This window comes from Acanthisitta chloris, unplaced genomic scaffold (assembly GCF_000695815.1).
Source record: "Acanthisitta chloris isolate BGI_N310 unplaced genomic scaffold, ASM69581v1 scaffold17501, whole genome shotgun sequence".
Classification (NCBI taxonomy): Eukaryota; Metazoa; Chordata; class Aves; order Passeriformes; family Acanthisittidae; genus Acanthisitta; species Acanthisitta chloris.
Window position 1 is genome coordinate 62,238 of NW_008654541.1, and position 11,938 is coordinate 74,175.

The following is an 11,938-nucleotide window of genomic DNA, read 5'->3' on the forward strand; positions in this document are numbered from 1 at the left end:
TGTCTCAACACAATTTGTTTGAAATCTAAAAAACTGATTTAATACAAAGAGTATGTGATTTTTTAATATTAATTTGCTTCTCTAAAATGTCAGTCTTGTAATCTCTAGCTGTATATAAACTGACTGGTTTATAGCAGTCTTGGATGATGATGTGCTGTAATGGTTTTCCTTTTCAGTGCTTCATGACTCTGTGCTCTAAATATTTTCTTTAGTTTTTGTCCCAGAAAGACGATACCTCACTGCAATTTTTTTCTCATTTATTTCAGTAAAGCAAATGAGAACCTGTAAAATCATAAGAACATAGGATAACTCTGGTGGAAACAGGCTTCTACCTAAACTTCTGCTCAAAGTAGGGTCAGCTCTGAGGTCAGATTGAGTTTCTATGGACTTTGTCCAGTTGGGTCTTGAAACCTCCAAGGATGGGGACTGCACAGTCTCTGGGGGTTAGCCTGTTCCAATGCTTGCTTGTCTTCATGTTGAAGTTTCTCCCTATAGCCAGATGGAGCACTTTTTGTTTGTCTCTTGTCTCTTATCTTTCCACTATGTACCACTATTAAAAATGGAGCTCTGTCATCTTGATGACATAGGTTTTAGCAGGCTGCTGCTAGGTGCTTCTGAAGCCTTTATTTCTTCAGACTGAATAACCCATTTCCCCAACATCTCACAAGGCATGTGCTCTGTGCCCCTGAGTGTCTTGGTGACCTTTTTGCTCTTGCTCCAGTTTATTCACGTTTTTCATGTATTGTGTTCCCTAAAACTGGATGTGACATTCTAGATGTGGTCTGGAATACAAGAAATTATTTTTAAACATTAGAAGAAAAATCTTCACAGTAAAGGTGATTGAACTCTGAAACTGTTTGGTCAGAGAGGCTGTAGAGGCTTCATCCTTGGAGTTCAAAACCTATCTCCACATGGCCTTGAGCAGCTTGCTCTAGGTAACTCTGCAGGACTTGGACTTAGATGGTCTCCAGAGGTCCCTGCCAGCCTCTGTGGTTTCACAAGGAGTGCTAAGTGTGGATAATCACTTCCCTTCATTTATTGGGTCAGGAGGCTGCTGGCTGCCTTTGCTGCCGGGGTGTACCACTGACTCAGTCTGAGCTTGTTGTCTGTTGAGACTTCAGGTCTTTTTTCATAGAACTCATCTTCAGCCTGTATTCTTGCAAGATACTCTAATGCTGAATTATAAAAACCTGTTTCTGAGGGTGTGTGTGGCCGCATGCAAAATATATCTTCCATGTGCATGATAAAGCTGGTTGTCTTTAGAACACTTCGAAACTGGATGATGCATGAGCATTTTTTGCGTTTTCACCTGTGGCCATGCATATTGGAAAACTAGAACATATCCCATGAGTATTTTTCCATTTAATTAAGTAGACATTCCCATATATCCATTGTAATTAACTTTTTTTTATTACTAAATTGTCCTTTATGACACTTTCCTCAACAGAGTCTCGTTAACATTCAAGTAAAAAGTTCACATTGATCTGTGCCACCTGAAAATGTAATGTTCATGTATAAAATAGAGCATAACTCTTCATTTTAAGTTCAAGTATAATGGTAATAAAACAACCAAAGGGGAAATATATGCATTGCATAATGATCTAACCAGATGTATTAAAAATAGCAATAAAATATTAATATCATTATTTGTCAGGGCCTGGGAATTTTTGGAATAAAAGGGAGATAATTCATTTCCAGGGACTGGAGTCTGCTGAGGTACATATTAGCTATTTCTATGGATGATTAAATAACAAGATTTATGATCTTCAAAGGGAATCCTGCAGAGTTCTTTCTCACTCCAGAGTTACGGAAAGTTGTTACTAATGTGTGCCTGAAGTTTGGATTATGGATGGATGGATAGATGGAATTCTGCTTGGAAAGCCTTTCAGAGGTCTGCTGGAACCAATAAATCATAGAATCACAGAATTTTAGGGGTTGGAATGAACCTTACAGATCATCTCGCCCCAACCACCTGCCACCAGACCAGGTTGCTCAAGGCTTTAACCAACCTGGCTTTGAACACTGCCAGGGTTGGGGCATCCACTACTTCCCTGGGCAATCTGTACCAGTGTCTCACAACCCTCACAGTAAAAAAGTTCTTCCTAATATCTAATCTAGCCTACCTCTCCTTCGATTTGAACCTGTTACCTATCACTGCAGTTCCTAACAAATAGCATGAACAGGCAGCTCAAATATTGAGAAGTATGTGCAGAAATAACTCTTCTGAAAATTTTTCACAGGACCTCCAAAGGTTTATTTTTAAGGTAAAAATAGGTCACATACAGCTTTCCTTGTTCCTTTTCATTAAACCCCTACAAAACAAGTTTGTTGGTGATGTCTGCTGTTACCTATCACTGCAGTTCCTAACAAATAGCATGAACAGGCAGCTCAAATATTGAGAAGTATGTGCAGAAATAACTCTTCTGAAAATTTTTCACAGGACCTCCAAAGGTTTATTTTTAAGGTAAAAATAGGTCACATACAGCTTTCCTTGTTCCTTTTCATTAAACCCCTACAAAACAAGTTTGTTGGTGATGTCTGCAGTTGATTTGGGTAGTTAGTTTAGGATTCTGTTAAACTGCGGATCTGTTGTTTGGGAATATGGGTTTGTTAGCCAAGATAGAAAGACAGAAGGAATATGTACTCTTAAGTGTCTGCATCTGACGGTTACCTGTCTCTTGTCATGTGAACCCTGTCTGTTGCATGTGCTTTCATGCATGGGTCAAGTTTCATAGGCTGCAGGGTGTACCTCTACAAATGCTGCTGGGACTGATTGCCTAGGATTTCTGGGCGTGCATCAGCACCACACTTCTGGTAGGCTTAGCTGACTGGAGAAAGTAGTCTTTCATCCTGCCTTCAGCTGAACGTAGTGTGGCAAATGTGGTGTGTTCAGGGAGAACAGGATATATGGTATAACAGTCTGACAAGCAGTCTTCAGAGTCTCCACTAACGTCATATAGTTGATGCTGAAAAACAGTACTGCGGTTTGCTCCAATTTCTGTATGAACAGTTCCTAATGCCAATCAGGAATGTATGCTTTGGAACTGTGAAAGGCCTGTCAGGGATTGTCGGAAATGCTATCAGCAGTTATTTCTGCATGTTGTTCTCTTAACGTTTGAGCTGCATATTCATGCTCTGTGTCTCTTCCTGCAGCTACCATTGCTGTAAGTCAATCTGTGAGTCAAAACTTCTGTACGGTAATAACTGTTTAGTAATTTCCGGAAATCCAGATTGTTCATTTTATGCTGGTGTCTTGTCTGGGTGAGATCCTGAGAATGACAAGACATGGTGGTTTTTTTTTTCTTGTAGCTATGACTGTTCCAAGGAAAAACAATGGTTTGCTTGATCACAATTGTGTTCTAAACCGCTTGTAAGAGTAACAGCTATTTGGAAAGTCAGAACATGAGAAGCTTCATGACAAATAGGTTCTGCAATTAGGGCAGGTACTTGTGCCTGTTCAGGGTTCTAGAATGGCTTTTCTTCTAACGAGAAATGGACAACGTCACCATTTTTAGTAATCACTTCTCAAATGATACTGCTAAATGGTATTTTTCTGTTACTTTATTTGCACCACATATATGAGACTCAAATCTTCTGAAACATAAGCCTGGCCACAACGAGTGCTTCTATCCTTTCTGTATTCATGCTCAGATATCTGATTATATTTCTCTGAATAATCTGTCAGAGCAATTGCTGTTTTATGATGTTTTAAACTTTCAGTGAAGAAAAAGAAGATTCAAAGTAGAAAAAGGGTCTAAGTATTTTTCTGTAAGAAAGTTTTACCTTTCTCAATTCAAGGTAATGTTCTTACCCAAAATACACATAAATTACTCTTAAGAATGAATATCATTGAGGGTGTGACTTTTCCAGAGGACCTTCAGATCTTCAAAGTCTTATTTGAAGCTCCTCTTCATAGAGTTCTTTGTCAACTTTATTAGTACCTGAAGAAAAAACAGATTTTATTGAACAATGCTAGGAAGTTAATAAACAAACTGAGGCAGTAGAGGAGTTGTAACTATGAGCTGTTGGAATATAATTAACACAACTCTTATATTAGTCCTGTTCTTTTGATGTGACAGTAATTAAAGAATGTCTACTATTGTCTGTTCAAAACTTGGAATGTGAAAAAACCCATATCCGCTGTGGTCTTCCTGTATGGCTCTGGTTAGATTTAATCTGAGCATCTAAGGACTGTATCATAGTTGTTGGTGATCTGGCCTCAGACAGATTGTTTCAAAGTAGATCCTGAAACCCTGAATGTACCAAAACCTGAGATGAAAAATGTCAGCATTTTAGATTGTTGGAATTAGTGGTCCTTCAAACTTGTTTGCACTGAGACTGTTGTTAACAATGTGTGTGTCTACTTTGCAAAGTATGTTGAACATTGATTTAGAAGAGTTACAGGTAAATCTATTGTCTGTGTTATCACTGAACTGTATAGTAGGAATATGCTGCAACAATCAACTTTACATGCAAATTGCTGAGTTTGGACTAGCACCTGTCTTCGAGAGATCTTTTGACATTTCTAGTAGCTTGCATGGTCACTGGAGAACTTAAGTTGTTCTTCCTCAGTTTGAGGAGCTTGAATACATCATGAGGGTACTGCGCATCATGATGCCTAGTAAGAATCTCAGAGTCTGTTGCTACCTCTGCTCAGTTTATTACATAGCTGTGATTTCCTTCTATGAGGGTCTCTGGTAATGGGTAAACAAGAAGACCAGTGCTCAAAATTGCTTTGGTATTGGGTGAAATGGAATGTGATGGATATGACATTAGATTTTGAAAATGACTTAAAGGGGATTCAGGAGAGTACAGACAATTAGACAAGCACATCAAGCAAGCTTGGAGAAATTATAAAATAAATGAAATTAATTGTTAAAAAGATAAAAGCCTATATTATTTAATATTTTCTATAACTCCTGTAACACAGCACAAGTCTGGCAGCTTTTGGAAGGTATCAGTGAGCCTGTCACCAACTGTACAGTTTAACTGTATTTCCAGAGTGCATTTTGAAGTCTTTTACCAGAAGTTCGTAAAGCTAAGCATCCATGGTAGAAGCATTGCTCCTTATTACTTAGGAAGGAGAAGGGTTTATATAAGTGGCCCTCAAGAGAAGGACTTTTAAAACCTGCATGAGCTTGTGCTCAGTGTGCTATATGCTGTTCTAATTCCTTTTCTCTGTCCCATTTTGAAATGATGGCTGAAAAGTTAAAAAAATAATGGAGCAAGGTAAGTGTGATCAAAGGTATGGAGCAGTTTCTGGGTGATGGATTATGTTCTCCAGCATGGATGACTTAGCTAAGTGGAGGAATGTAATAGAAGTTTTCAAAATGATGGGCTGCATGACAAAGGTGAATAGGGTGTAGTTGTTTTCCATCTCTTCTGATGCAAGACCTAGATAGTATCTTAAAATTCTACTGAGTGAGTCTTAAAAAAGAGTGATTGAGTAACTAAGCTGCTGAGCTTAGTTTCATCAAAAAAAACATTTTACATGGGTTTAGAACCTGGAGAATTTGAAGTCATGTTGATGAAAAATCATTAAAGGACTTTAATTACAAAGATACCACCCTGAGTTAAGGCAGTCTCAGTGCTGCAAACTGGAAACTGAAAGAATGCTGCAAGTGCATCACTGCAGGCTTATTTTGCTCCTATTATCCCCTGCAGTCATTTGCTGCTGACTGCTCTTAAAAGGGAAAAACCAAGGTGGTTCTTTTGTCTGGCCCAGTAGCCAATTTTAAGTTGGTAACAATAAGCTTGGTTGGTACTTCAGGTAATAGTAAATAGAGGGCTGCAGTAGGATTTATCCTGGAGGGTGTAGTTTTCCTTAAGGACTTGAGGAGCATTAAAGGAGCCTGTGTCTCTCTGATAGCTAATAATGCAGTTTTCCAGCCTGTCACTGAGAGTAAAATATTCAGGAAGACCACAAATCTATTTGTAATCAATAGATGAAATAGATTGTGCTATCAGTATGCTTCAGAATAAATATATTTTATCTTCTACCTAAAATTTACAGCATCAGCTTTTGGGATTGTAGTTGTCCATATTTATAATTTCTAGCTCTTATCCAGATTTGAACTGTTGTCTGGCCTATGCCATAATCCAAAAATATACCCTAAGCACTTCTGTTATTGGTACCTTAACAGTTTCTGTAATTTATAATGCATCCAGTTATGTAAAAATGAGGTGTTTGATTACACAGCCCAGTAGAAGATGGAATATTTACTTCTGAGAATATGGATACTATTCTAACATGAGAATCAGTACCTACTTTTTAATAAGCTGTTGCTTTTTTTCATCCTGTTATACAACAATAAGTAAGATACTGTTTTGCATGTAAAAAATTTTGAGCTGCAATGCTTTGTAAATCTCTTTCCTACTACTTAAGAACTTTCAGATTTTCAAGTCAGGCTTAATAATTACAAAAGTTAAAAGAGCTTTTCTTTTCAAGGCCTGGAGTAATTATGGAACATGTTGTGGGGTATGTGCTAACAGCATATTCCAGCACATTTGTGTGCTTGTTCTTGTACATGCACTCTCTCTCCCCTGAACTGTATTTAAGAGTGAATTTACATTATAATATCCACCTTCAAGAAACATTTTGAGTAAACTGGAGCTACCATGGATAGTGTTAATATACATGTTGGCTGTGTCATGCTTTCCTCCCTCCTGCCTCTACCTTTACCCATAACTTTGAGAGCAAGGTGAACCAAGATGTTTAGTAGGAGTTTGCTTAGAGAATTCAGAAATATATGAATGAAGTACTTAGTTGAGTTAAAAAAGTAAAATTAAGAAGATCCCTTTGTGACATAATGAGGTAAATATGCAATTTCAGAAAGGGTTTTTCTTTCAGTTGTCTTTTGTTCATGAGATACTATGCTAGAACATACTTAAACTGGCATATAGGAATTCTTAAATATACATCAGTAGAGAAAATAGACATCTAGGTATGATGCATACGGATTGTTAATGTATCCTTTATATTTAAAAGCTCTCATCTAATTGATAAAACTTTGTTAAAATGAACAAACAACACATGAAGACTTTGTGTCAAAACTTTCCGTTTGCTTCTGTAAATGGTTCTGATATTTTCAGCAGTACATTGTTGCTGAACACTCGTGTGACCTGAAAAGCTGAGAAATATTGTGCCTGTACCTGTGCTTGGCTGCAGTCATTATGTTAAATTATTGGCAGTGCTTTTTCTTTTAGTTCGGCTGCCTCTTTCTCCTTCATGATGACATAAGATATTGTTTTCCTTTCCTCTTCAGCTTTCTTCTTCTGCTCTTAAAATTATCCTATCATCACCTATTTAAAGGAAAAGATAGAGGACTTTATTTAGCTAAAGCCTGCGAAGTCTCCCTCCCCTCTCTCTTTCTCACTCCCCCTCTTCCCCCTGTTCTTTCTTTTTTTAAGTATGGAAGGATAGTCCCAGTTAAATTAGTTCTGTGCATTTTTTTCTTTAATTTCACTTTTTTAATCAAGTTTATTCTATTTAGAATTTCTCTACCCTTAATGTAAGGCATTACCTAATACTTTTTCAAATGTTTAGCGAAGTCTATAATTTTAGTATTTTATTTTAAATTATAATGACTATGTTTTGAGAAGTCCTGCCAGACCTAGTTGTAGTTCCAGGGCAGTGGGGTGGTTGTACTACCCTCTACAGAATAAGTACAGATTACTAACACAAAGATTTGAAGCTGAAGCAAGTTTTGATCTCTTGTGACGTTATAAAGTCTTAACCTTCTGTATTGTAAGGTGAAACTAATTATGTGTCAGAGTCTGAACTAGATATTATAACCATTCAGCTGTGAAGTAGGTTAGCATAGTTCACTGAAAATGTGTTAGAAGCTATCTGAGCAGAACGTCAAGGAATTTAGATATTGCACACCAGTGCATGAATTTTTTATGTTTATCATGGATTCTGTTGTGTACTCATGCATACTTTGTCATATGTGAATGCTTACTGGAAAGTGTCAAGGACAGTGTTTAGAAAATATGAGATATTTTATGGGAACTGCTACAGATCTGCTGAGGCAGGACAGTCCTGTTCTAAGTTACTTGCATCTTTTTTGGAGTTGTCTTTTGCTTAATATCAAGGGTGGAATTACACAAGGAATAAATGAGGAAATATAACAAAAATTTGGAGGCTGAGCAATGAAAGGTTCTTGTGAGGACCTACAACTGTGAGGGAGAATAGGTAAGAGAGTTAAGAGAGTTTAATCCTGGTCTTCTTTTTTTCCTGTGAAAGTTAGCAGAGAACTTGTATCGGCAAGATGGTGTTGTCAGTGAAAGAGGCCATGTCACACAGAGCCAGTTCCAGCTGCCTCCCAGGTGGACCTGTTGCTAGCCAAAGCTGAGCCCATTGGTGGTGCTGGTGGTGCCTCTGTGGTAATGCATGTAAAAAAGGGTAAAAGGCACTGCACAGTGGTGAGAGAGGAGTGAGAAAATATGAGAGAAATAGCTTTGCAGCCCCCCAGGTCAGTGGAGAAGGGGAGAGAGAGACGAGGTGCTCCGGGTGCCAGAGCAGAGATTCCCCTGCAGCCCATGGTGAAGACCGTGGTGAGGCAGGCTGTTCCTCTGCAGCCCATGGAGGTCCATGGTGGAGCAGAGGTCCACCTGCAGCCCATGCAGCACCCCATGCAGCACCCCATGCCGAAGCAGGTGCAGATGCCTTGATGGAGTCTGCAGCCTGTGGAGAGGAGCCTGCACAGGAGCAGGCTGTCTGGCAGGACATATGGTCATGGGGAGTGGCAGTGATGAAGCCTTATGAACTGACCACAACCCATATTCCCCATTCCCTTGCACCTCTTGGTGGGGAGGAGGTTGGAAGAGTTGGGAGCAAAGTTGAGTCAAATTTCGAAGCAGTGTCATCAAGTAAATTGAATGATAAAGGAATTAAAATCTTAGCCACTGTACTTCGATATTGCCTGAGCAATAATTCGTGGATTTTGTGCATTTGGCATGTTTCTTCTTTAACTGTGTTACTAGCTTTTTCCTTCACCTATAAACACAAAAGGAGCAAGAATAGTAGATAACAGAATATCTTTTATGTTTGCAAAGACCTTCTCATAGTTTCACAAACTCTAGGAAGTCAATTACAAGTGTCATAGGAGAGGATATGTAAGACATAGTTTAATTAGAAGAGAGGACTGAGGGAACCAATAAAGATCTTTCCAGTTAGATGAGTCAGCACAAGTGGAAGGGTGACTCCCAGCTGTGTTCATTTGCAGCTGAAATAATGAACAGAAAAATAAACAGGCAGAAGATCAAATTAGTGAAAAGCAAACTTACTGATTTTCAAATCAAGATGGCAGTTTTGGGTTGCATTTCTAGGTGTGTATGGAGTAAATTAGGCTTTGAGAAAGAAAACAGTTTCAGATTCATAGATCACTGTTGGGAGTTGCAGTACTTGGGGAGAGACTAATGATCGAAGCACTAGTGTTTTAGCTCTGTGTTGAATTTCAGTGTTATGTACATGAAGATACTTTTACAGAGGATCTGTAATAGAGGAAATAATTGAGTACCATGTTGCTGTACTTCGAGTGCAGTACTAATTCTAGAAACACCAGTTAACTTTCTTTAAAGAAGTGAATAGAACAGTCTATAAACATTGGGGGGAAAAAAGGTGAATACAGTTTGTTTTTTTTTTTATTCCAGTAGGTTCTGTAAAGAAAATTATTATATGATTTCGTAAACATGCTACTTTATACATGACTAATATGTGTGTCAGACTTGTATAAAAGGGATTGTTCCAGTGCATGGGATAATTTCTTTGTCCCTGAATTGAGATTATAATAGGTTAGAATTCTGTGTTTTTCCATTCCTTCAGTTTTGATGCTTTCTTGCACTACATAGAGTGTTCATGTTCTGTTTGAGAAACAACACCAAGAATATGAAATGGTTGCCTATCTTAGTTGATTCCTATGGAAAATTCTAAAGTTCAGAGAATTATTCTTGCTCCTTTGCCCATGCTGTTTTGGTTTATACATTGATTTCTAGTGTTAATTACTGTGGAAGGGCTAGATCAGTAGAAACTTTTGCTGTAGTTTTTAAAATAGCTACTACTGTGGTCAGTTGTAAGTGATCAGAGCACATAATATACTTCTTGATACTGTAAATTGCTTGTTGGCTGATAGACTAATAATTCTGTTAGTTACAGTGCATCATTTTCCTTTATAAACTTTTAGGCCTCATACTTTATGGCACTTCTATAGAATTTGAAGATTAAATTACAATTAAATTTCATGAAACAAATCAAAATTAAAGAAATCAAAGCATTTAAATAAAGTTAAGAAAGTTAATATGGTTTTTTTGTAGTAGAAAGGAAAGCATATCAAGATATATAAAAATGAATTGATAATTCCTTATAATCTAAGACCAAGTTAAAATTTGAAATCAAATTAAGAAAAATTGATATTGCAACATCAGTGAAACATTTTTAGGATAATTTTGGGGATAGTTGCTCAGCTCTCCAAGTGAGAGAGGAAATAAACAATAGCACTTGAGACAAAACATCCTTTATCCTGATTTTCTGTGTAAGTAGTGATTCCACACAAAAAAATTGCATTGCAACTTTGTTTGAGAATTATATATTGGTAATTTTCTTTTCTTGAATCTCTCAAGAACCATAGCGGGAAAACTCTAACAAAATGAATTGAGTGGAAGGGTTTGCCAAGCAAATATTCAGAAACATTACTGAGTATTCAAATAACATCTTTGTTTCAAAAGTTTTATCACTTTGGGGTTAAAATGCAGGTAACTTTCTTGTTCTCATTATTTCAAAGTCAAGTCTATATTACAGAGCTGCAACCCAAAAATGAAACATCCATTTAGAGTTAATACAGTCAAACAAAATACATGCAAATACTCTCCATTTTAGCTATATAGTTTTTGCGTTAGATTTTTGATTCATGGTATTAACTGTAGTCATGGGTTCAGTACAGTTATGACCACATTAAACCAGGCTTTTGATTTCTTATGCTGCTTGAATTTATTATTCTGCACTTCTAAAGACCAAATTATTTTTGTGTCTCTGATTATAGTCTGAATGTTCATATTTCCTACATTATTTGTCTTAAATTGTAAATTTATGAGGAAAAAGTCACCTTAAAAAATCTCTAGCATGGCACATTCTGGCACGTAACATCAGAGCCTTTTAAAGCGACTTGGACTTCTGCAGTAAAGCTGTAACTTTAGTGGATTAGCAAGTAGAGAGCAGTTGATGCAGTAATATCTATGGGGTATAGCCTGTTAGAGATGGAGACTGGCAGGACTATTGAGTGTGATGATTTACTATTTAAATGTAGAAGCAGATGTAGAAAAAGTATAAGCAAACCAGAAACACCATAAAAAACCAGAAAAGTACATGGATTTACATAAGTAATTAAAGGAAAAGAAACCTTTCTATTCTTTTTTTACAACTAATACTTGTATATTGTCTCTTCTTCAGGATAACTACACATTTGCACAGCCAGGAATTCAGAAGAAAGTGAAAATGTTGGAAGAACTTGTTAGTCGGATCGATGGTAAGTCTTAAAGGATAAGCTAATTTCTAACTGATATTTCATTGAAAGTGTTTAGTTGAAATGTGCTCAAGAAGTCAAGCCAACATCCTTGCAGTCACCTGCAGTGGGGGGGTCACACTGCCTTGCTCAGGTGAGGTGTCTGTGGCACACTGGCCTTTGTGGATCACTGTTGTGTATCGTTTAAAAGAAAGTCACTCGAGCATGAGCCACTTTCATTACTTTTTATTAGGGCAATATAATCAAAACTCAATGGCAATTTCTTTGCAGCAGAGTAATGACCACATACAAAAGGCAGCCAGTATTCATTTCACATTAAGCCTCAATGATTGTTGTAATTCGGGCAAGTCACAGTGGTTGTTTATAGTTGTCCTTCGGCACTATGTTTTGTGCCTTTGTGCATCGTTTTGCTCTCAGGA

At 37.4% G+C, this 11,938-nt stretch overlaps 1 protein-coding gene across 1 annotated transcript in view; it reads left to right on the top strand.

The window, feature by feature from the left end:
* Positions 1 to 11,938, top strand: part of TBC1D22A (TBC1 domain family, member 22A) — a gene marked incomplete at both ends in the record, with an annotated part of 121,455 nt that overhangs the window by 59,705 nt on the left and 49,812 nt on the right. Inside the window, one exon of the mRNA XM_009083570.1 lies at positions 11,447 to 11,522. Coding sequence (XP_009081818.1) covers positions 11,447 to 11,522 — 76 coding nt within the window. The remainder of the gene's footprint in view (positions 1 to 11,446; positions 11,523 to 11,938) is intronic.